This window comes from Megalobrama amblycephala, linkage group LG24, assembly GCF_018812025.1.
Source record: "Megalobrama amblycephala isolate DHTTF-2021 linkage group LG24, ASM1881202v1, whole genome shotgun sequence".
In the NCBI taxonomy this organism is placed as follows: Eukaryota; Metazoa; Chordata; class Actinopteri; order Cypriniformes; family Xenocyprididae; genus Megalobrama; species Megalobrama amblycephala.
Window position 1 is genome coordinate 18,897,563 of NC_063067.1, and position 23,389 is coordinate 18,920,951.

At 38.5% G+C, this 23,389-nt stretch overlaps 1 protein-coding gene across 2 annotated transcripts in view; it reads left to right on the forward strand.

Moving 5' to 3' along the window:
• Positions 1-22,312, forward strand: part of dip2ba (disco-interacting protein 2 homolog Ba) — a 66,839-nt gene extending 44,527 nt beyond the window's left edge. The window contains exons 3-39 of one of the 2 annotated variants that reach the window (XM_048179011.1): positions 377-514; positions 1,009-1,134; positions 1,617-1,856; positions 2,150-2,299; positions 3,627-3,746; positions 5,725-5,922; positions 6,145-6,236; positions 6,327-6,437; positions 6,522-6,645; positions 6,747-6,856; positions 6,946-7,048; positions 7,967-8,031; positions 8,136-8,229; positions 8,360-8,479; positions 8,571-8,685; positions 8,765-8,904; positions 9,376-9,512; positions 9,608-9,688; positions 10,028-10,155; positions 10,242-10,356; positions 10,569-10,770; positions 11,765-11,877; positions 12,220-12,243; positions 12,799-12,879; positions 12,975-13,098; positions 14,879-15,000; positions 15,087-15,198; positions 15,282-15,391; positions 15,527-15,657; positions 15,831-15,999; positions 17,600-17,770; positions 17,854-17,915; positions 17,998-18,055; positions 19,075-19,149; positions 19,296-19,470; positions 20,253-20,376; positions 20,499-22,312. In XM_048179011.1, coding sequence (XP_048034968.1) covers positions 377-514; positions 1,009-1,134; positions 1,617-1,856; positions 2,150-2,299; positions 3,627-3,746; positions 5,725-5,922; positions 6,145-6,236; positions 6,327-6,437; positions 6,522-6,645; positions 6,747-6,856; positions 6,946-7,048; positions 7,967-8,031; positions 8,136-8,229; positions 8,360-8,479; positions 8,571-8,685; positions 8,765-8,904; positions 9,376-9,512; positions 9,608-9,688; positions 10,028-10,155; positions 10,242-10,356; positions 10,569-10,770; positions 11,765-11,877; positions 12,220-12,243; positions 12,799-12,879; positions 12,975-13,098; positions 14,879-15,000; positions 15,087-15,198; positions 15,282-15,391; positions 15,527-15,657; positions 15,831-15,999; positions 17,600-17,770; positions 17,854-17,915; positions 17,998-18,055; positions 19,075-19,149; positions 19,296-19,470; positions 20,253-20,376; positions 20,499-20,751 — 4,613 coding nt within the window. In that variant the 3' untranslated portion in view covers positions 20,752-22,312. The remainder of the gene's footprint in view (positions 1-376; positions 515-1,008; positions 1,135-1,616; positions 1,857-2,149; positions 2,300-3,626; positions 3,747-5,724; positions 5,923-6,144; positions 6,237-6,326; positions 6,438-6,521; positions 6,646-6,746; positions 6,857-6,945; positions 7,049-7,966; positions 8,032-8,135; positions 8,230-8,359; positions 8,480-8,570; positions 8,686-8,764; positions 8,905-9,375; positions 9,513-9,607; positions 9,689-10,027; positions 10,156-10,241; positions 10,357-10,568; positions 10,771-11,764; positions 11,878-12,219; positions 12,244-12,798; positions 12,880-12,974; positions 13,099-14,878; positions 15,001-15,086; positions 15,199-15,281; positions 15,392-15,526; positions 15,658-15,830; positions 16,000-17,599; positions 17,771-17,853; positions 17,916-17,997; positions 18,056-19,074; positions 19,150-19,295; positions 19,471-20,252; positions 20,377-20,498) is intronic. The other variant, XM_048179012.1, reaches the window with a different exon arrangement.
• Positions 22,313-23,389: the final 1,077 nt, after the last annotated feature.

Consider the following 23,389-nt stretch of genomic DNA (forward strand, 5'->3'; position numbering starts at 1 on the left):
TATTTTCTCTCTGATGTCGACCCATCCTCAAACTGTATATATATAGCATAAACATGTTATACCCAGTTAGTTTGCTCAAAAATGGAGTTGCTGTCATTTACTCCCCTTCATGTTGTTTCTTCTGTGGGAAAAAAAAAATTACTTGTTTTTAACAAATCGGCTCATCAAGGGTATGATTGTCAGTGAATATTCACTTAAGTTTAGAAGTTTAAAATATATTGTATGGTTTCAGAAGACTTAAAATGCACTTCATTTTTGGGTGGATAATTCCTTTAATAGGTGTTCATTTAATATGGAGACAGACCAGAGACTTTCTGAAATGTACCTTATGTTGTTGTTGATGTCTGTGTATATTTATGAGCTGTGATCTTTATAGATGTGGGCGTGAGTATTAAGTTGACCCCAGGCCATTCTTCAGACCCTGCCTCTAGCCCTAATGCCGTGCCCATTGCTGCCCCACGGCAACACCGAGCTCACCGCAGCGGAGGAACGCGGGATGACCGCTACCGGTCGGGTAAGGAAACTTTGTTTGCCAGTATACATTACTATTCAAAAGTTTGGGGTCGGTAAAATGATTATTGAAAGAATATTGTGAAATATTATTAAAATTTAAATGAACTTTTCTTTTTTGAATACATTTAAAAATGTAATATATTCTTGTAAATACATTATGGGCTGTTTAAAAACATTTTTTTCATTAATATATTGGTTGTAAACGAGTTATATTGTCAGCAATTTATTAAGATGCTTTTTCTCCCTTGATTGTGTAGTTGTGGCATGTACATGGTGCTACTAAACGCCTAAATGTGAACACACAGCTCTGTAATGTGTTTGTCACCACAGAGAGACAATTCTCTGTCTTTACATGAGTCAGTCACTGTTTGGTGACATTGTTGGATGTCTCATCTGCCTCTTGTCATGTGTTGTTGTGTATTTGTTATTCTCTTTGTTTGTCTTTCTGTACTCTTCATTCTCTTCTTCTCATCGTTCTTTGTGTCCGTCTGCTAGATATCCACACAGAGGCTGTGCAGGCAGCTCTGGCCAGGCATAAAGAGGAGAAGATGGCCCTTCCCATGCCCACTAAGCGTCGCTCAGCCTTCGCCCAGTCTCCTGCGGAAGACTGCACTCCTCCCGGTGGGTCCTTCATCGCCCACAAGCCTTCTGCTTCTCCTTCTGTCCAGATTTCACTGACCAGCAGGGTCTCGGAAAATACAGGCACACCCGAACCTTTAGGGCACACCCTGGCCTCCATACGAGAAAATTATAATAATATTATAATATTTTCTCTAGTGATATTTTAGGAATTATTTATGACCATATCATTATTGACCATTAGCAGTGCTTTATTTTAGCAGTCAAACTTAGGTTTCTTACGGGTTTGATCAAGATGATATTTGAAACATATGTCAGAAAATTCCATCTTTTCTATTGTATATTAAAAAGTTTGCCAAATATTTATTGCACTGTAACCACAATTTTAATATGACTGCTAATACATCATATCAGATTCTTCATTTATTTGTGTCTGCCTTTTGCGGTTTTTATCTGTAAGCATTTGTTTTTATTTCTGTGCATTAATAGCTGCTTTAACTGTTGTTATATGTGTGTGGCCACAGATACATCATCGGCATCAGAGGACGAGGGCTCCCTGCGCAGGCGTCAGGCTGCAATCAGTGCAATGCTGGCTCAGAATCTCCAGAGTCCCGAGTATTGGATCAACCGCTCTGTCCAGGGCTCCTCCACCTCCTCCTCTGCCTCCTCCACCCTTTCTCATGGAGACGGCAAAACTCACAACCACAACCACAGCCAGGGGCAGACCAGCATGCTCGCTGATGTGCTGGCACACACCCGCATAGGTACTGCAAGATAATGAGTCACACGTACACACGTGTTTCAGGTGCTGAATCATAGACAACCACTGATACACACACAAAAGAGCTTCAGTTCTATAGGTCTGACACTTACGCAAGCACCATTTAACTTCCAATGACCTGGTCAGGGCAAAACAAAACAATGCAAGTCTTTAATTTCCAAATCAGTCAGTGTTGATATTGACTTTTCAAACCTGTTTGTTCGGTTGTGCTTCATATTGAGCATGTGTACGGGTTCACGTGATGAATCACTGTGCTGTTATGTGTCTCCACTGCAGAGAGCAGCAGCATTCCTCCTGACGTCACATCCACAGTGCCGTCCACAGTGCCTCAGGACAGGAACTCCAGAGCGGACCTGCCACCCAACATAGTAGTGAAGGGCATGAGCCGTGGCCAGAGCCGCTCCAGCATGATGGACACTGCTGGCGGTATGGACAACATCACACACAGCTCTTATATGCAGGGACCTTAAACAAAATCAAGTGGTTATCAACTCGAAAGCCATTGTGCCAATATACAAGGAGATTTTTGGTATTTCTGCTATAATTGAAAGAGCTGCTTGTTTTCAAACTTTTTTTTTTTATTAACAGAAACTAGGTGTATTGATTTTACATTTATATTTAGTCATTAAGCAGACGCTTTTCTCCAAAGCGTCTTACAAATGAGAATAGTATAAGCAACCAATCAAATCAACATGTGTACAACAGTATGTAAGTGCTATGTGAATTCACAGTTTCGTCAATAAAGTGCTTGTAACAAGGAATTTTTTTTTTTTTTTTTAAATACACAAATGGAAAAAGAATAGAAATCGAAAAAAAAAAGAAGAATAAGATAGATAAATAAAAAGTGCTACTATTACTGGGTCAAGTGTTGACAAAAAATATGTCTTTAGCATTTAAAAAAATAAAAATAAATAAAAAATAAAATGCTCGGATAGAGCGTGGTAGTTCATTAAACCAGACAGGAACAGACCCGTTGACACATGACACATTTTGTGATTCCAGAAGTTAAGGACTGTATGTTCTTCAATGAAAATAGTTTTTTTGGCACAGTTGCCACATTTCCATAACAGCAATTCAGGATCCCTACTGACATGGGAAAACCTGGAATTTTAAGATGTGTTGTTTCCAGGCCAACAAAAGGGAAATTAGCAGCTTCAAATATCTTAACAATTCATAAAAATTTTGTTGAATATGAATCATTCTAGTTAGCTCAGCTGTTAAATATTTTGTTTGCAAGAAAAACTATTTTAAGAAAAATCAAAAACAATTGTAAAAATAACGTTCATTGATTTGAATGGGTTTTTCACTTCCAGCACCATATTGTTCTGAGCTTGTTCAAAGTGATAGCTGGTTCACCACTAGTGTTCATTTGCACTATTCACTTCCCATATAAGCAAGAGAAATAATTTCCTCTGTCTTTTTTCAGAGCGATAGTAAATTACAGTCGTTGTCATGTGTTTCTGCTAACAAGTTTTGCTTCCTCCTTTGTCGTGATGCCATCTGACTGTAGGAAGAGGTAGGGTTGGAGGGTGTTTAGTGCTGTGCAGTGACACCCAGTGGTTTTGTCCTCCCAAATTGATCCTGTATGATTCTGTGTGTTATTCCAGCTTGTTGTTGATTTTTGTGTTGTGACAAACCTCTTCCTGATTAAATCATCTATATTTGCTTGGCTCTGTCTGTTCCATATGGTGTCCTTTAACCAGCTCATATTCCTGTAATCTGAACAGGTGAATGAGAATATCTCTGTCAACAGGTGTTCCAGCACACAGTCGTGTCTCCACCAAAATTCAGCAGCTGCTCAACACGTTGAAGAGACCCAAGCGGCCTCCACTCAGCGAGTTCTTCCTGGATGACACTGAAGAAATTGTGGAAAGTATGAAGCTATTGTTGATGCCATACTACATTTATTGGGATTCATCTCTTATTATATATGGAAAATGCTTTTATTTTGATTCTAAACATTTTTGTTACAAATTATAATAGCAATTTGAGTGAAAAAAAATAAATTTAAAAATTAACATGATGTTTGTGTGAAACCTCATTATCTTTTTCTCCAGAGTGATTTGAAAGTGATCCTTGTGCTTCAATGCAAAAAAATCCGACCATCTTTACAAACATGTCATAAATTTACCTTAAGGCCCCGTGTCCACCAAAGCGTTTTTAGCCAGCTGAAAACGCTAGGCGCTCTGCTTAAAGGTGCCCTAGATTATGTTTTTAAAAGATGTAATATAAGTCTAAGGTGTCCCCTGAATGTGTCTGTGAAGTTTCAGATCAAAATACCCCATAGATTTTTTTTTAAATTAATTTTTTTAACTGCCTATTTTGGGGCATCATTATAAACGTGCCGATTTTATGCTGCGGCCCCTTTAAATCCCGTGGTCCACGCCCACAGAGCTCGCGCTTGCCTTGAACAGTGCCTTAACAAAGTTTACACAGCTAATATAACCCTCAAAATGGATCTTTACAAAGTGTTCGTCATGCATGCGGCATGCATGCGTCGGATTATGTGAGTATAGTATACTGTTATATTGTTTACTTCTGATTTTGAATGAGTTTGATAGTGCTCCGTGGCTAACGGCTAATGCTACTCTGTTGGAGAGATTTATAAAGAATGAAGTTGTGTTTATGCATTATACATTATACATTATACACCTGCAAGTGTTTAAAAATGAAAATAGCGACGGCTCTCTTGTCTCCGTGAATACAGTAATAACCGATGGTAACTTTAACCACATTTAACAGTACATTAGCAACATGCTAACGAAACATTTAGAAAGACAGTTTACAAATATCACTAAAAATATAATGTTATCATGGATCATGTCAGTTATTATTGCTCCATCTGCCATTTTTCGCTATTGTCCTTGCTTGCTTACCTACAGTATGATTCAACTGTGCACATCCAGACATTCTGCCCTTGTCTAATGCCTTTCATAATGTTGGAAACGTGGGCTGGCATATGCAAATATTGGGGGAGTACACCCCGACTGTTACGTAACAGTCGGTATCATGTTGAGATTCGCCTGTTCTTCGGAGGTCTTTTAAACAAATGAGATTTATATAAAAAGGAGGAAACAATGGAGTTTGAGACTCACTGTATGTCATTTCCATGTACTGAACTCTTGTTATTTAACAATGCCAAGATAAATTCAATTTTTCATTCGAGGGCACCTTTAAAACGCCTATCTGTGAGCGCTTGAGAGCGCTTCAGCTGCGCAGTGTTTTTTTTTTTCATTTGAGACGCTTTGTTGCTATGATACGGAATATCTGCAGCACTGTTACTTATAACTGATTTTGCAGGTAATTTGTTTCACACTAAAAATGTCAACACAATGTGGAATTACTTGCTATGTATGTTTGGAGACCAGCAATATTAATTTCTTATCCATTTTGTTTCATTCTCTGCTTGTTAATGTCGTTGTACAGCAAGAATGTTGTGACGGTTGGCCAGTGTTGTATTTGCCCCGCCCCTCCTCCACTCTGATTGGACGGCTGGCTAAAAAGTGACAGTGATGAGTGCAGCGTTTTTCTCAAAGTTGAACGTTCTTCAACTCGAGGCGACCAGTAAAAAAACGCTGAACTCTCAGCGCTTGAGCGTGAAAAAGATGCTCAGTGCCTCGTTACGCTCCTGGCATTTAAAAAACACGGCGCTCCCATTGAAAACAATTGGAAAAGTTCGCTAGCCGCTGGAAAAAACGCTTTGGTGGACACACAGCCTAATAGTAACCTAAAATTGGTGCAGATTAGTAAATATTTTATGTCATAATATTGCTTTGTTTATTTCCAGAATTATATTAGATTTTTGATGTGGCATTATTGAACCCTTCTATGTCTATCTTCTCCACTTGCAGTTCCACAGCCAGATCCCAACACACCCAGGCCAGAGGGCCGACAGATGATTCCAGTGAAGGGGGAGCCACTAGGGGTAGTCAGTAACTGGCCTCCAGCTCTGCAGGCTGCATTGGCACGTTGGGGAGCCACACAGGCCAAGAGCCCAGCTCTCACTATCTTGGACATCACTGGCAAACCACTCTACACCCTTACCTATGGTGAGATGTCATACTGTTTGGATTGGGACAAGCAGTTTTCCAATGTTTTAATGGGATAGTTCACCCAGAAATTAAAATGATATAATTATTTACTCACCCTCATGTCATTCCAAACCCATATGCTATTATTTTTTCAGTGCAACACAGATGTAGAACATTTTGAAGATTTCTTTTAATATATTCTGTCTTTAATAATCTCATGTCACCCCTTGATCCCTGTAGGTAAACTGTGGACTCGCAGTCTGAAGTTGGCGTACACACTGTTAAACAAACTTGGCACCAAAAATGAACAAGTTCTGAAGCCTGGAGATAGAGTAAGTTTTCAACACGGTGTTTGGCACGCTGCAATCACATACTGCTCTCAGCTCAAGGCTATTTCTTATTCTCCATATTTCTCCCTTTAGGTGGCATTAGTTTATCCCAATAGTGACCCTGGGATGTTCTGGGTTGCCTTTTATGGGTGCCTTCTCGCCGAGGTCATTCCTGTCCCGATAGAGGTGCCTTTATCTCGGAAGGTATGAGACACAATCAAGTAGAAGAACCCCTAAAACATGAAATCAGCTTGTTGAAATGTTTACAGTTGTTCATCTGATTTTTAGGATGCAGGAAGTCAGCAGATAGGCTTCCTGTTGGGCAGTTGTGGTGTGGGACTCGCTCTCACTAGTGAAATTTGTCTAAAAGGACTTCCAAAGACCCCGAATGGAGAAATAATGCAATTCAAAGGTAAGTTCCTTGTTGGTTTTCTTAACACCCAGCTTCCTCAAAATTACCATAAACTTCTCTTTTGAAGCTGCGGAATGGCAGTTTAACCTGTTTTCTTACAGGATGGCCTCGACTTAAATGGGTGGTCACTGATACCAAGTATCTTACCAAACCCTCCAAGGACTGGCAGCCACACATACCTACTGCAAACACTGACACTGCTTACATAGAGGTGAGTGTGGGGAGGTGAGCGTATGTGTGTTAGGTGAGTAAGAATCCTTTCAGTCTCTGATGTGTATGTGATATGTGTGTTTTTCTCAGTACAAGGCCTCAAAGGAGGGTACGGTGATGGGAGTGGCTGTGTCGAAAATCTCCATGCTGACACACTGTCAAGCTCTAACACAGGCCTGTAATTACTGTGAAGGTGAGTGCTACACCACTACTACTACTGTGGAATAAATGGATTGAAATATTCCTGTTACTGCAACAGCATAACACTGAAAAACTCTTGAATGCTCCAGAATTAAGCTGTGAGATGATAAATTAATTTATAGCCAGTGCTTAGTCATAGATTATTTTATTAGATTTATACTAATTAGATTATTTTTCTGAATAGCAATTTGGAGATGACTTGCTTTCTGTTATTTTTTCCCAATTGATCCTCAAATCATAGTGAACTTTTTCTTTTGAAATGTGTTTTTTTTTTTTTTTTTTTTTTTTTTTATAAATCTTGGCCTGTTGACTGGCTTATCAATTTATCAGTCCATGCAATTTAGAATATAAATTTTACATTTTAAATTTTAGTCTGAAATGATTTAATATTTGCCATCAGTCTTATTTTAGTATTATTATTTTAGTGGTCATTTTAGTAGTATATATTTTATTATATAATGCATTATTGTTTATTTACATTTAGAATTTGCTTCAATTTTTATGTTTTCAGTTTTCATTTTATTTTTAGGTTAATGTTTAGAAATTTTGTTAAATTTTTAGTTTTTATTATCTTTATATAGTTTTCATTTATTTTATTTCAGTTTAGTTTTAGTCATTTTAGTTCCCTTCAACTTCAGCTTATTTATTTCAGTTAGTTGCCAAGGCAGCATTTCACATTTGTAAGTTTTTCATCTAAAATTTATATTTCAGTTTTATTTCAATTACCGAAAATGGTTTTAATTAACAATAACAACACTGAAATTATAATAGCAATTCCATTATAATATGTAATACCTCTTATTAAAATTCTTAAATACACTGTTTTTATAATATAGTATAATGTAATAGTGTTCTTAATTAAGAAATATTATTTTCAAAGAGAACTGTATTTTTCTGTGATCTTTCTTAGGAGAAACACTGGTTAATGTCCTGGATTTCAAGAAAGACTCAGGCCTTTGGCATGGAGTTCTAGCGGTGAGTGGGATTTCCTCTGAATAGTTCAGTTGTGTGTGTTCTTTTCAGTTCCACAGACTTGTTCCTGCATGGTTTAACCTCCACATGTTTGTGCATTCTTACAGAGTGTCATGAACAGGATCCACACTATTAGTGTGCCGTACTCTGTCATGAAGGCTTGTCCACTGTCCTGGGTGCAGAGAGTTCATGTTCACAAAGGTAAAGACATCCTCAACATCTCATGCATATAATTGTGATCTGGCTAATGGCCAATCATGTAGAATCAACAGTTCTGTGGTACATTATCTTTCATGTTTTTTTTTTTTTTTTCATGTTTCTGTGTGCACAGCTCGTGTGGCCTTGGTGAAATGTAGAGATCTGCACTGGGCTATGATGGCTCACAGAGATCAGAAAGACACCAATCTGTCTTCCCTGCGCATGCTGATCGTAGCTGATGGAGCAAATCCCTGTAAGTAAACAAGCTATGGGAAAGAGATTGCTGGTATTTGTGTGTTTCTGTGGCTGTAAGTGCAAATAAATGATCCATATTTCAATCTTAGGGTCTGTGTCTTCATGTGATGCCTTCCTAAACGTGTTTCAGTCTCATGGGCTGAAACCTGAGATGATCTGTCCATGTGCTTCCTCACCTGAGGCCATGACAGTGGCCATCCGCAGGTACCTGCATGAGTTGTGCTTATCATCTTTGTACACTTAATTGCCATAGATATGCTTTAAAATCACTCTTTGTGTTAAGGCCGGGTACTCAAGGCGCTCCGCTCCCTGCCAGGGCCATTCTGTCAATGGCAGGACTCAGTCACGGGGTGATTCGGGTCAACACAGAGGATAAAAACTCTGCCCTTACCGTGCAAGATGTAGGACATGTCATGCCTGGAGGTGAGACTCTGCAACCATTTGAACATTTTAGTGTAAATTATGTGAGTGTGGTGTAAACCAGTTGCCACATTGGAAACTACTACTACTGGGTATTGGCAACTAATTTAGCATGCGTTAAATCAGCAAAAACTTTGAATTTTTTGGTTTATCTGATTTAAATCCTTTTAGTAGCCTGAACAAAAATAATGCACAATATACAATGTTTATGAACCCAATCCAAACCACATTTATGCATTGTTTGAAATTTGTCAGTATCAATCCAGTATAATGAGAAAAATAATAAAAATGTATATTATTATATTTTATGAATATAAATCATTGTATAGGCACATAAGTGTCTTAAATCTTGGATTTTTTTTTTGTGCCATTTCAGTTCATTTAATAATTTCAGATTTAAATATTTCAAGATTTCAGTAAATTTCAGAAACATTGTGTTTGAAAGCAGTTCTGTCTTTTCTTTCTGCACCATAGCTCTGATGTGTATTGTGAAGCCTGATGGGCCGCCCATGCTCTGTAAGACTGATGAGATCGGGGAGATAGCGTTGAACTCACGTGCCGGAGGCACCATGTACTACGGCCTGCCCGGGGTGACCAAGAACACTTTTGAGGTACAGAAAAAGTGCATGGAAAGAAATAATTCTGCAAGCAATATGCAGAATACACACATTTACTCAAAACAATGTCTCACTGACCTTGACTGCAGGTGATTCCTGTAAACTCGGGTGGAACCCCTATAGGAGACGTTGCCTTCACGCGCACTGGACTGTTGGGCTTTGTGGGTCCGGTAAGTAATACTAAAGTAGTATAGTTTTTCTGTATTTTTGCATTAAATTATTTTAACATGTTAAGGATTTTGAATTCATCACATGCATTAACATGTTAACACTGACAGCCAAAATGCTGATGCAAAATGCTGTTCTTTTGAACTTTCTATTCATCAAAAAGTCCTGAAATCATCAAAAATTTGATTAAATAAATTCAAAGACATTAAAAAAATCAGTTTTTTTTGTAACTTTTGGTAGTGTACTTCTAGTGTGAACAAAGCCTATTTGTATTTGCAGCTACTGAGATTTGTGACCAGTAATTTGTCTTTTATTGAATAAACTTTTCGCTGTGCCCTCAGGGAAGTTTGGTGTTTGTGGTGGGGAAGATAGAGGGTCTGCTTTCAGTCAGTGGTCGCAGACACAATGCAGATGACCTGGTGGCCACAGCGCTGGCGGTGGAGCCAGTCAAAACCGTCTACCGAGGGAGGTACGAATGACGCAAAAAAAAAAAAAAAAGCATTCAAGTTACAGTTGGAAGTGTGATGTGATTTTAAAAGTGTGTCGTATATGCAGGATTGCCGTGTTCTCCGTCACTGTGTTCTATGATGAGCGAATAGTTATTGTGGCAGAGCAGAGGCCTGATGCCAATGAAGAGGACAGTTTCCAGTGGATGAGTAGAGTCCTACAGGTAATACACAAACAAACCAGTTGCTGTCCTCACTTAAAATTGATTTAGTTTAGTCTAAAGTAGGTCATTGAAATGAATGGACCTGAGCTGGCGGGCTTAATTTAATGAGGCCGAATACAATGACAAATTGACACTATCCAATGTTGCCATTATAGGTTTTGACCCTCTAGGGGTCATTATAGGTTTTGACCCTCGTGCATGCTTTTCCACAGGCTATAGACAGCATCCACCAGGTGGGCTTGTATTGTTTGGCGCTGGTGCCTGCAAACACATTACCCAAAACTCCTCTGGGTGGTATTCATGTGTCCGAGGCCAAGCAGCACTTCCTGGAGGGATCTCTGCACCCTTGCAACATTCTGATGTGCCCTCATACGTGTGTGACCAACCTTCCAAAACCCAGACAAAAGCAACCAGGTACTGAAAAACATAAAATCCTGAAAAATAGTCCCACTTCTCAGAAAATGTGATCTTTTATTTGAATCTGATGAGGGGAATGACCTTCAAGCATCAAGTTAACATCCTTAGTTTTTTCTTAAAAGGTTAGTTCACCCAAAAATGAAAATTCTGTCATTAATTACTCATGTCGTTCCACACCCGTAAGACATTCGTTCATCTTCGGAACACAATTTATGATATGTTTGATGAAATCCTGATGGCTCAGTGAGGCCTGCATTGACAGCAAGATAATTAACACTTTCAAAAGCCCAGAAAGCTACTAAAGACATATTTAAAACAGTTCATGTGACTACAGTGGTTCAACCTTAATGTTATAAAGTTTTTTTGTGCGCCAAAAAAACAAAATAACAACTTTATTCAACAATATCTAGTGATGAGCGATATCAAAACACTGCTTTATGAAGGTTCAAAGCTTTACGAATCTTTTGTTTTGAATCAGTGGATCAGAGCACGTATCAAACTGCCAAAGTCACTTGATTTTAGTAAACGAGGCTTCGATATGTCATAAGTGTTAAAAACGTTTCAGAATTTCCATGGTTCACGTGACTTTGGCAGTTTGATACATGGGCCGAACCAATGATTCAAAACAAAGATTCATAAAGCTTCATGAAGCAGTGTTTAAAATAACGATAAAGTCATTATTTAGATTTTTTTTGGTGCACAAAAAGTATTCTTGAGTAACTAATGACAGAATTTTCATTTTTGGATGAACTAACCCTTTAATATGTACTTTATCTTTCCCTTTTATTTGTTTTAATTCATTTCATGTCAATTCAATTCATTTTTAATTCTATCTATCTATCTAATTTATATAAAATATTATTTAAATAACTTTTTCTTATTATTTTAACGTTTTCATTTTTCTCTAACCCTTTATTAAGAATCCTCAAAGCGCTTTAAATTACTATTATGTGTGAAATTTGCTATAAAATAAACTTGTCTTGCCTCACAGTGGGAGTTGGTCCAGCATCCATCATGGTGGGCAACCTGGTGGCAGGAAAGAGAATCGCACAGGCTAGTGGGAGAGATCTTGGGCTCATTGATGACCAAGAACAATCCAGAAAGGTTAGCCAAAGATTACAGAACTACTGCTTATTAAACTCATTATTGATATCCCTGCATGGCATAAAGATTTCAGTAATGCCTCTTATCTCTATAATGTTATAAAATGTAGAATTGTATCATAATACACAGTATTATAATTATTTTGCAACATCAAGCCTCCAGTTTCTAGGTAACTCCAAACACCACTAGATTCCACATTAATATCTGGTTTAAGTGATAATAACATTAACTGTAACTCAGTACAAATAGTATAAAGAGGACTGGAGATGAAGGGAGATTTTTCTTCTCCCCTCTAAGCTTGTACTCTGGTCTGTCTTTCTCTCTTGTGTGGGGGGGCTGTAGCTCTGTGTGTGGCCCACTAACATGGTAAGACTGAATGCCAGCAACGCTCTGCTATTTGTGTGCTCTGAGCTTTAAATCCCCATTGCTACCAGCGACAACAACAGCAACCGCAGGGCCTTGCAGAGACAAAAAATGCTTATAAAGCGTTTTGATGAATTTTGATTTTTCAAAATAGAAGCAAAATAGACCCTTTTGTCAGAATGGACATGGCAGAATTGTGATTTCATTACTTGTAATTGCAACTTTTGTATCTCACAATGTGTTTTTATGACCTACAAATGTGGTTTTAATTCACATTACATAAACATTACATTTCAGAAACACACACACTTATACTGCATGTGTGGTTTTTATTGCTGCCGCCTGCATGAGTCCTGCTATGTGTGTTTAAAGGCAGACTGTGTGAACTATCATCTACCCCTGATATTATAAACCTTAAACCTTTTTTATTTGCTGGCTTAGTATTGCTGTTTGCTGAAATAGTGCTATTAGTTGATTTGTGTCTTCCTGTTATATTAAGATTTCTCTTGATCATATTGTGGTTTATATATGGATAACCTGTCCTCTTCTGTCCTGTAGCATCAGTTCCTGTCTGAAGCCCTTCAGTGGAGAGCACAGACTGATCCTGATCACGTCCTCTATATGCTGCTGAATGCAAAGGTGACACGCATACAACCCCCATCAAACTGATTATGTAGTCAAACCATCAGCCCTTTCTGTATTGAGACTTTTTTTTTTTTTGCTCTGGCCTGCAGGGTGTAGCAGTGAGCACAGCCACATGTTCTCAACTGCACAAGCGAGCAGAGAAAATCACTGCAGCTTTGTTGGAAAGAGGAGGAATTAACACTGGAGACAACGTAGTACTGCTTTATCCTCCTGGTAATGACATCCATCTCAGCTTTCACAGTACATGTTAAGCATACAATGTATGCTCACACAGAAGTCAGCTTCAAACCAAGCAGCTTTCTGGTGGTAAACGCAGTGAATCCGCATGACCAGTTTAAACTTGTGAAATCTGTTATTGGGAAATCTATAGCCCTCACACAAAATTCCAGATCACATAGATTCCTAATGAAAAAATTCATAGAAGAATGATAAATGTGACCGCGTTGACTGAGTTTTTTTTTTTTTTTTTTTCAAGCGATGATTTAAATATATGGTAATTTCTATATATTGTTTTTATTCAGCGGTCACTGAAGATGTCATGTGCATTTCTGAGCACCTTAAAAGAATAGTAGCCTGGGTGCCAGCCCGAACCCCGCCCACAGCATTTTTTGGACGGGAAGTTCGGTCTGGACTCGATCCATTGTGGAGTAATTATGCTCGGCTCCCAGAAGGCCGAGCCAATCAAATTGCCAGGGCGGGCTTTAATCGATGATGGACAGGCTATCTGCGGTTACGTAACCACCCACGTCATCAAAGAGCGCTTGGGGAGTTTTATTGACAAGCGATCTAACCAATCAGAATGCCGCATACGCCATTTTGTCCGACAAAGCAGTCAGGAGTTAGAAGATTAACATCGGTGGAGTTAAACTTGAAAAATTGTGCATATTGAAGTCTTTCCGCGTTTGAAACAACATTCATTCTCATGTTCATTCATGTTTATTTGATGCTATAAATGGACTAGTAGGAAGAGATGATCGGTTAACGAGCCTCTTGAGCCGAGGCACTACAGCAATATGTCACGATCATGGTCACAACACATTAAAGAGCCACAAAACGGTTTTTATTGTTTGAATTTTTTTAATAACTACACAGTTTGAAAGCTGGGACTTTGTTTAATATCATAAGTAACCTGCTCTGTCTCGTCTGTCGATGTGTTGTCAGTTTCCTCTTTGCTCCGCAATGTATTTTCCACTCTGTGTGGCGTGACAGCGCCACGGCTTGTCGGACAAAGCAACAGTAACTAAGGGGGGCGAGTCTTTGCGAAAGGTCAATTAGTTTACAACAATGATGGCTGTTGAAGAACTGAGATGTGTAGATTCCGCCATCGCGTCCGTTATAGAAGATATCGACAGCACATTAATTTTAAAAGAGGAACAGAGGACCGCGATCAAGGCATTTGTCGATGGGAAAGATGTCTTTGCCGTCCTTCCTACGGGATTCGGCAAAAGTTTGATTTATCAGCTGGCCCCGATGGTCGCTAAGAAGAGTTCTGTTGACAACTATGCGTCGCTCAACATACGTCACTTACTCTGTAGCTCTGATTGGTTGTAGGTCTATCCAATTGAGGTCTTTCCTGGATCGGTTGAAATACGCCCCCATAATCAAAGCCCAATGGAGCAGTATCAGACTCATATTCTGACTAGAATTGAGTATGACCACGTCAGGCTAAAAGAATAGTCCACCAAAAATGAAAATTGTCATCATTAACTCATCCTCGCATCATTCCAAACCTCTATGCATTTCTTTCTTCTGCTGAGCGCAAAAGATATTTTGAAGAATGTTAGTATTCAAACAGTTTCGGTTTTCCATTGTATGGACAAAAAATACAATGGAAGTAAATGGGAACTGAAACTGTTTGGTTATCACTATACTTCAAAATATCTTCTTTTATGTTCATTAATGGGTGGTGACTGTCCCTTTAAAGACCCAGAAATAATAACATGAATTACCACGTGACATATTATAAAGAAACGTGTTCTCTTCTTTCCTGCAGGCATAGATCTTATAGCCTCCTTTTATGGATGTCTGTATGCCGGCTGTATTCCGGTCACCGTCAGGCCTCCTCACCCTCAGAATCTTCCTGCCACTCTCCCCACAGTCCGAATGATCATTGACGTGAGTCTGACTATTTTGTGCAGGTCGTCCATTTATGATTTTACTGAATGTTAGCATATTAATCTGAGAAATGTTGTCTTTATCAGGTGAGCAAAGCAGCATGCATCCTCACGACTCAGACCCTGATGAAGATTTTGCGGTCTAAAGAAGCGGCAGCCAGTGTGAATGTGAAGACTTGGCCGAATATCATAGACACAGGTACAAAAATTAAATATTCACATGGCTTTATGCCAATTGATGAAAGATCAGTATCCCTGACTTGACTGATCTTGTGTGTGCAGATGATCTTCCCAGGAAGCGGCCTCCAAACATTTATAAACCCCCCACTGCAGAAATGTTGGCCTACCTGGACTTTAGTGTGTCCACCACAGGCATGCTGACCGGAGTTAAGGCAAGACTCGTCTCTTTTCCTCTTAGGAGCGGTTGTGGCCTAACGAGAGTCGGATTTGTAACTCGAAGGTCGCAGGTTCAATTCTCAATTTTGTGTGGTTGGGTCCTAAACAGCTTGTTTATGTGTTTCTTTCAGATATCTCACTCAGCGGTCAATGCTTTATGTCGATCCATCAAACTACAATGTGAGCTGTATTCTTCCAGACAAATTGCCATCTGCATGGACCCCTACTGTGGCCTGGGCTTCGTGCTGTGGTGTATGTCAAGGTAATACACACAGTCAAAGACTGACTTTGACCTAACCAGGCGTAATGCAATAAATCACATCTGTACTGTGTTACTCTGAGGTTAAGCTTTGACTGCACCTGGTTAGGACACAATGCTATGCATGCAATTTATAGAATACCCACTGTAATTTGTATCTCTGTGTGTGTGTGTAGTGTTTATTCAGGTCACCAGTCAATCTTGATCCCTCCCATGGAGCTGGAGACGTCTCTGCCCCTGTGGCTGAGCACACTCAGTCAGTATAAGATCAGAGACACCTTCTGTTCATACTCGGTCATGGAGCTCTGCACCAAGGGCCTTGGCACACAGACTGAAGCTCTAAAGGTGAGTCAGCAGGATACAGATTCACTATAGTTCAAAAGGTTTGGGTTGGTAAGGTTTTTTTTTTTTTTTGAAAAAAGTCTCTTATGTTTACCAAGTCTGCATTTATTTGATCAAAAATACAGTAAAAACTGCAATATTGTGAAACTGTATTTTACTCGTGTCATTCTGAACCTGTAAGACTACAGTGGAACAAAAAAGGAGTATTTTTATGAATATACTGGCCATTCTTTAGATCCAAAATGATGAAAAAATATTCCAAGTCTTCTGAAACCATATAATATGTTAGTATGAGAACAGACAGAATATGAAGTGACTTCTCCCTAGTTCTCCTTGACATGTAGAAGCAATGTCTGTTTTGTAAACAAATTCTTTTGAGTCAGATCTTTTCAATGATTTGGTTGATTCTGTTCACAAAACCAGACTGAATGATTCACTTCTTGATTCAAACACAAATTTAGTCTATTTCTTACACACAACTATGGTATGGCTTTAGAAGAATTGAAATATTACACACAGGTCATATGTGCCACTTTTATTATACATTAAAGGGTTAGTTCACCCAAAAATGCAAATTATGTCATTAATTACTCACCCTCATGTCGTTCCACACCCTGTAAGACCTTCGTTCATCTTCAGAACACAAATTAAGATATTTTTGATAAAATCCGATGCTACTAAAAACATTTAAAACAGTTCATGTGACTACAGTGGTTCAACCTTAATATTATAAAGCGATGAGAATACTTTTTGTGCGCCAAAAATAACAAAATAGCCACTTTATTCCACAATATCTAGTGATGGGTGATTTCAAAACACCGCTTCATGAAGCTTCAAAGCTTTACAAATCATTTGTTTCGAATCAGTGGTTCGGAGCGCCAAAATGACATGATTTCAGTAAACAAGGCTTTGTTACGTCATAAGTGTTTTGAAACTTCAATAGTTCACATGATTCTGGCAGTTTGATACATGCTCCGAACCACTGATTCAAAACAAATGATTCATTAAACTTCGAAGCTTCATGAAGCAGTGTTTTGAAATCGCTCATCACTAGATATTGTCGAATATAGTTGCTATTTTGTTATTTTTGGTGTATTCTATTCGCTTTATAATATTAAGGTTGAACCACTGTAGTCACATGAACTATTTTAAATATGTCTTTAGTAGCTTTCTGAGCATTGAAAAAGAGAGTGTTATTGCTGGCGATGCAGGCCTCACTGAACCATCGGATTTTATTAAAAATATCTTAATTTGTTTTCTGAAGATGAACGAAGGTTTTATGGGTGTGAAACGACATGAGGGTGAATAATTAATGACAGAATTTTCATTTTTGGGTGAACTAACCCTTTTATGGTGCATCATTTTTTAAGCTTGAAAACTCCAATCTTCATTTACTGGAATAGAACAACCAGCAAGTTATTAAAATTCCTCCTCCAGAAGAAAGAAAGTCATAGGGGTTTGGAATGACATGAGTAAATAATGTCAGAGGTGTAATTTTTGGGTTACTAATCCTGTAATACGGAGGAAAACAGACCGAAAGGGATGGTTAAGGTAAACCGAGTGTGGAAGTGTCTATAAAAGCTGATGAGAGATGTATGTGCAGGCTCGTGGTGTGAACCTAACATGTGTAAGGAGCTGTGTCGTCATCGCCGAAGAGAGGCCTCGTTTGACACTCACGCAGTCATTCTCCAAGCTCTTCAAAGACCTGGGCCTGTCTCCACGCGCAGTGAGCACCGCTTTTGGTGCCAGGGTCAACTTGGCAATCTGTCTACAGGTTGGGTTCAGTAATTATATTGCATCAACTGTGTCATGACACAAGAGCAGAGCCTTATTTTGATTTCTGACTTCCTCCATCAGGGCACTGCTGGTCCAGACCCATCCACTGTTTACGTAGACATGAAGTCTCTCCGTCATGACAGGTACGTGTGAGATGGCAGTGATGACATGAAGACAGTCTGTACATGCTTGTATTGTGACGTTGTCCTTCTGTCTCTGTCATAGAGTGAGACTGGTGGAGAGAGGAGCTCCTCAGAGTCTGCCGCTGACGGAGTCTGGGACTGTAAGGCCATCCTAGTTCTAGTTTTGTCCTACTTTATTTTCAGTGCTGGGTAGATTACTTACAAGTTGTTGTCCGTTACTGATTACATGACAAAAATTGGTTAGTAATTAGGGGCCTAGCACCGAAAGTGCGTAGGCACCTATTGTATCCACTGGCGTTCTTATTCTTCCATTTCTTCTTCTTTTTCCACTCATGAGTCTATGGCATCCCATAGAACCGCTTGCGGGAAAGTTATGAAATTTGGCACACAGATAGAGGACAGTCTGAAATTTCATTTATGCATTTTTCATTTATGCATTTGGTAGACGCTTTTATCCAAAGCGACTTACATTGCATTATACTATACATTTTTGTATCCGAGTATGTGCAATCCCTGGGATCGAACCCATGACCTTGGCATTGCTAGTGCCATGCTCTAACCACTGAGCTACAGGAAAGCTGTAGAAATGTCACCATAGCAAATTTGGAGTCTTCAGCTCAATCCCTCTAGCGCCACCACCTGTCCAACATTTCACTCACATTTATGCTAATAATTTTTGAACCCTAATGGCTAGAAAACAATATTTCCTCTGATTTCTTGACTCAAGACAATTCGATTGCACCCTATGTCGTCATTTTCCATCATGACAATTTTTCCGCCATTTTTTATTTTCTGAAAAACTTTTTCGAACTCCTCTTAAGCTCCGATTTTCTGATCATGCCAAATGATATCCAATTTTGGAGATATATATATATATATATATATATATATATATATATATATATATATATATATATATATATATATATATATATATAAAAAATAAACACTTGAACAAAAAGTTGTTTACCTGCATGTCTTGTGACCATTATCTGACAACTGAGAATTAATAATTTACTGCCATTATGTAAATGTGTAATCGTGCAATCAATAAAAGTTACTGTAGTCTGATTTATGAGTATTTTAAAATGTAATATAATCTAATTACAAGTACTTTATTTTTTAATCATCCTGTATTGTTTTCTTTGCCTTACCTCAGATGCTTCCTGGAGTGAGAGTAATCATTGTGAACCCAGAGACAAGAGGACCATTAGGAGACTCTCATCTAGGCGAGGTGACCAGACACATTTAATTGGAGTAAAAGCACAAATATAACTTGTTTCATTGATGTATATTTCTCCACATAGGAAATTCCTCCCTATTCTTAGAATGGTCTGTGTGAAAGCTGTCATCTTCATCACTTTCTTGCCTTTTTTCTAGATCTGGGTGAACAGTCCTCATAATGCCAGTGGTTATTATACCATCTATGGTGAGGAGAGCCTGCAGGCAGACCATTTCAACACACGGCTGAGCTTCGGAGAGACCGAAACGCTCTGGGCCAGAACTGGATATCTGGGATTTGTTAGGAGGACGGAGCTATTGGATGCAAGTGGAGGTCCGTAATACACTGCTGATTGATTAATTTTATAAAGCTAATATTGCAAAACAGATAGTTCAGATTGTAAATTTGGATTGGATTAACCATATTCTCAGCCTTCACTTCGCAGTATTACATTATTTAATATTATACATTACCATTCAAAAGTTTGGTGTCAGTAATTAAAAAGAAATTAATACTTTTACTCAGCAGGGATGCATTACATTGATCAAAAGTTACATTGTCACAAAAGAATTCTATTTCAAATGTTTTTTTCATCAAAGAATCTGCAAAAATATAAAGCAGCACAACTGTTTTCAACATTGATGATAATAAATGTTTCATGAACAGTAAATCAGCATATTAGAATGATTTCTGAAGGATCATGTGACACACTGAAGACTGGAGCAATGATGCTGAAAATTCAGCTGTCATCACTAAAATAAATTACATTTTAAAATATATTCAAATAGAAAAGTTATTTTAAATTGTAATAATATTTTACAATATTACTGTTTTTACTGTATTTTTTAACAAATAAATGCAGATTGGTGAGTGTGAGACATATTTTAAACTTTGTGGAACAGTTGTAGTTTACAATTTTCACACATATAAATAAAAGAAATTGCCTCAAATGTTCAAAAAATGCAGTAATAATAGCTAGAAGTTATAGTTATTATAATTACATGGTAAAACTCCAAATGCCACAAAAAAATGTTAGTTTTCAAGGCATAAAAATGCACATACATAGTGCTTGTCTATTATCTCACACCCGTTTCTTGTGGTTTATCTTCCACCAGATCGCCACGATGCTCTGTTTGTGGTAGGTTCACTTGACGAAACACTGGAGTTGCGAGGTTTGCGTTATCATCCCATTGACATCGAGACTTCTGTGTCTCGGGCGCACCGCAGCATCGCTGAGAGGTGAGAGAACCTCAAGATCATTTACACTTCCTGTCTGCATGTACATTACTGCGCAAAATGAGTTTTATTGCAGTTACTATATAGTTCCCGTCTCTGATTGGGTTGTATGCTTCATCGTACAGCGCCGTCTTCACGTGGACCAATCTTCTGGTGGTCGTGGTGGAGCTCAGTGGGTCTGAGCAGGAAGCTCTTGATCTGGTTCCCCTCGTCACTAATGTGGTTCTGAAAGAGCATCACCTCATCGTTGGTGTGGTGGTCATCGTGGACCCCGGCGTCATCCCCATCAACTCGCGGGGCGAGAAGCAACGCATGCACCTGCGCGACTCCTTCCTGGCCGACCAGCTGGATCCCATCTATGTGGCGTACAACATGTGAGCCTGAAGCGGACTTAAAGCTCAACGTGGCACCCAAAGATCCACTCACAACGCGGCCGTTCCTCTGTGCCATAAGCACACAAATGGACACGGAGGAAGAAGCTGGCTAGGCCTCTTTCTGCCTCTGCGCTGAGCCTTGTACATATTTTAATGTTCTCTTTAATGTGATCGTGGCCTGTTCGACCAATGGCGGTCACCCGGCTTAAGCCATCCAACCTCCTTGGACATCCAGGAGGGTGGTGCTCTTCTTTTAGAACATTTTTCTGCCCTTTTAAACAGGTGAAACCACATTTTCACAAGTTGCATTGACTTGGATGTCCAACATTTGGTGCCACTTCCGATATGCCTCTTCCATAGAGCAGCGCTTGTGCTCTTGCAGCGAGATCTGAGGGACTTACATGAAGCTTTCTGCGCACTTTATCTCCTCTCCTGAGCGAGCGCTCAGAGGAGAGTCCTTCTGTTTTCATTCTGGAAGTGCTAACTTAGTTTAACGGATCAACAGTATCACCAGCAAAACAAACATATCTTCTTTTATTCAAAACTGCTAGTCATTTTAATGGTTTTAAAATAAATGCACCACATTTTATTGTTGCTTTTGTTTTCTTTTCTTTTTTTACACTGACATTGCCAACTGTAATGCACATCAGTAGTGAACTGGAGTGAGGAGGGTTTTGTGGAATTGTCCTCACTGTAAGCACAGCAATTTTAACAGAATACATTTGTAACTTGACATCTATATGCATTAAACGTGTATATTGAAAGTGACAAGCGTTTCGAGATGAAGACAGAAATGTATGTTTCTGTCTTCATTTCGATTGGTGTGTGTAAAGGGACCGGAAAGATGAATAGATAGAAAGTGTTTGTGTGTAGACTATATTGTAGTGTCTCACTGGTGTTACTGTATAAAAAAAAAACGGACCCTATTATCCGGTCCTCCCAAAACTTGACTGATATTTCATACTTGATGGCAGTTTTCAGCATAATTTGCTCAAGATCATGATGCAGAAACAATACAAATATTTTTACACATTACAAGAGTCACAAAATATACCATTTTCATGTTTAATATCTGTTTTGTCATTCTGTTTCTCATAAGCCCTGTTCACACTGACACTGAGGTCACCGAGTGCTGGACCATGATGTTCTTGCAAATCGCTGTCAGTGTGAACACCCCTTCAATGTTGAATGCGTGTGTGTGAGAGAGAGAATGAGTGTGGTAGAAAGTAAGGGTGTTTTAACCTTTCCAACATATGGGAAAAAAAGAGAATGTGAGCTAAGAGAGGAAATATCTTTTCTATCCTAATAAAATTACAGTAACATTTATTAGCACCTAACATGTTTATTTCAAAATGGCCTTAGATATCAAAATATTCTTTCTTCCTGCAGATTGTTTACATGTGAAATTCTGTGCAGCTCTTTTCTTTAACAATGCACACATTCTCTTAACTTTTTTTTCTTTTTGTATTTTTAATTCTCATTTCTTAATTGTCAAAATATTGAGTGTGTTGGTGCAAAATTTATAAAGTTTTATGTTAATTAAATTTATTGTTGTCATCAGTGAATCTTTTACTGTCTTTATTACAGTAATTTCAGGTGAGCAACATGCAAATAAGGAACTGACGAATGAGCCTAACATGGCGAGAGTAGCGTGAGCGCTTAACATATATAAAAAATAGAATGGGTGTAGACAGCATCACTGATTTATAATGGGTTCTGTTTGCTTTTGACTGGTATAGACACTGTAAAAAGGGTTAGTTCACCCAAAAATGAAAATTATGTCATTTATTACTCGGCCTCATGTCGTTCTACACCTGTAGACCTTCGTTCATCTTCAGAACACAAATTAAGATATTTTTAATCAAATCTGATGGCTCAGTGAGGCCTGCATAGACAGTGAGATAATTAACACTTTCAATGCCCAGAAAGGTACTAAAGACATTTAAAACAGTTCATGTGACTACAGTGGTTCAATCTTAATGTTATGAGAATACTTTTTGTACGCCAAAAAAACAAAATAACGTCTTTTCAACAATATCTAGTGATGGCCGATTTCAAAACACTGCTTCAAAGCTTTACTAATCTTTTGTTTAGAATCAGTGGCCTCGTTTACTGAAATCATGTGATTTTGGCACTCCGAACCACTAATTCAAAACAAAAGATTTCATGAAACTTCGAAGCAGTGTTTTGAAATCGGCCATCACTAGATATTGTTGAAAAGTCGTTTTGTTTTTTAGTGCACAAAAAGTATTCTCGTCGCTTTATAACATTAAGGTCGAACCACTGCACATGAACTGTACTAAATATGTTTTTAGTAGCTTTCTGGGCATCTGAAAGTGTTAATTATCTTGCTGGCAATAGAGGCCTCACTGAGCCGTCAGATTTCATCAAAAATATCTTAATTTGTGTTCTGAAGATGAACAAAGGTCTTACGGGTGTGGAACGACATGAGGGTGAGTAATTAATGACAGAATTTTCATTTCTGGGTGAACTAACCCTTTAAGTGCTCTTCCACCTTGAAAAAGCAACCAATTCTATGAGGAAAAGGCAAACTAATTAATTTATATTTAACAGCAACACTGTACATCATTGCAAATGATGATTTAAATTTATTTGAGCTGTTTTTAGGTTCTGTATTGTCC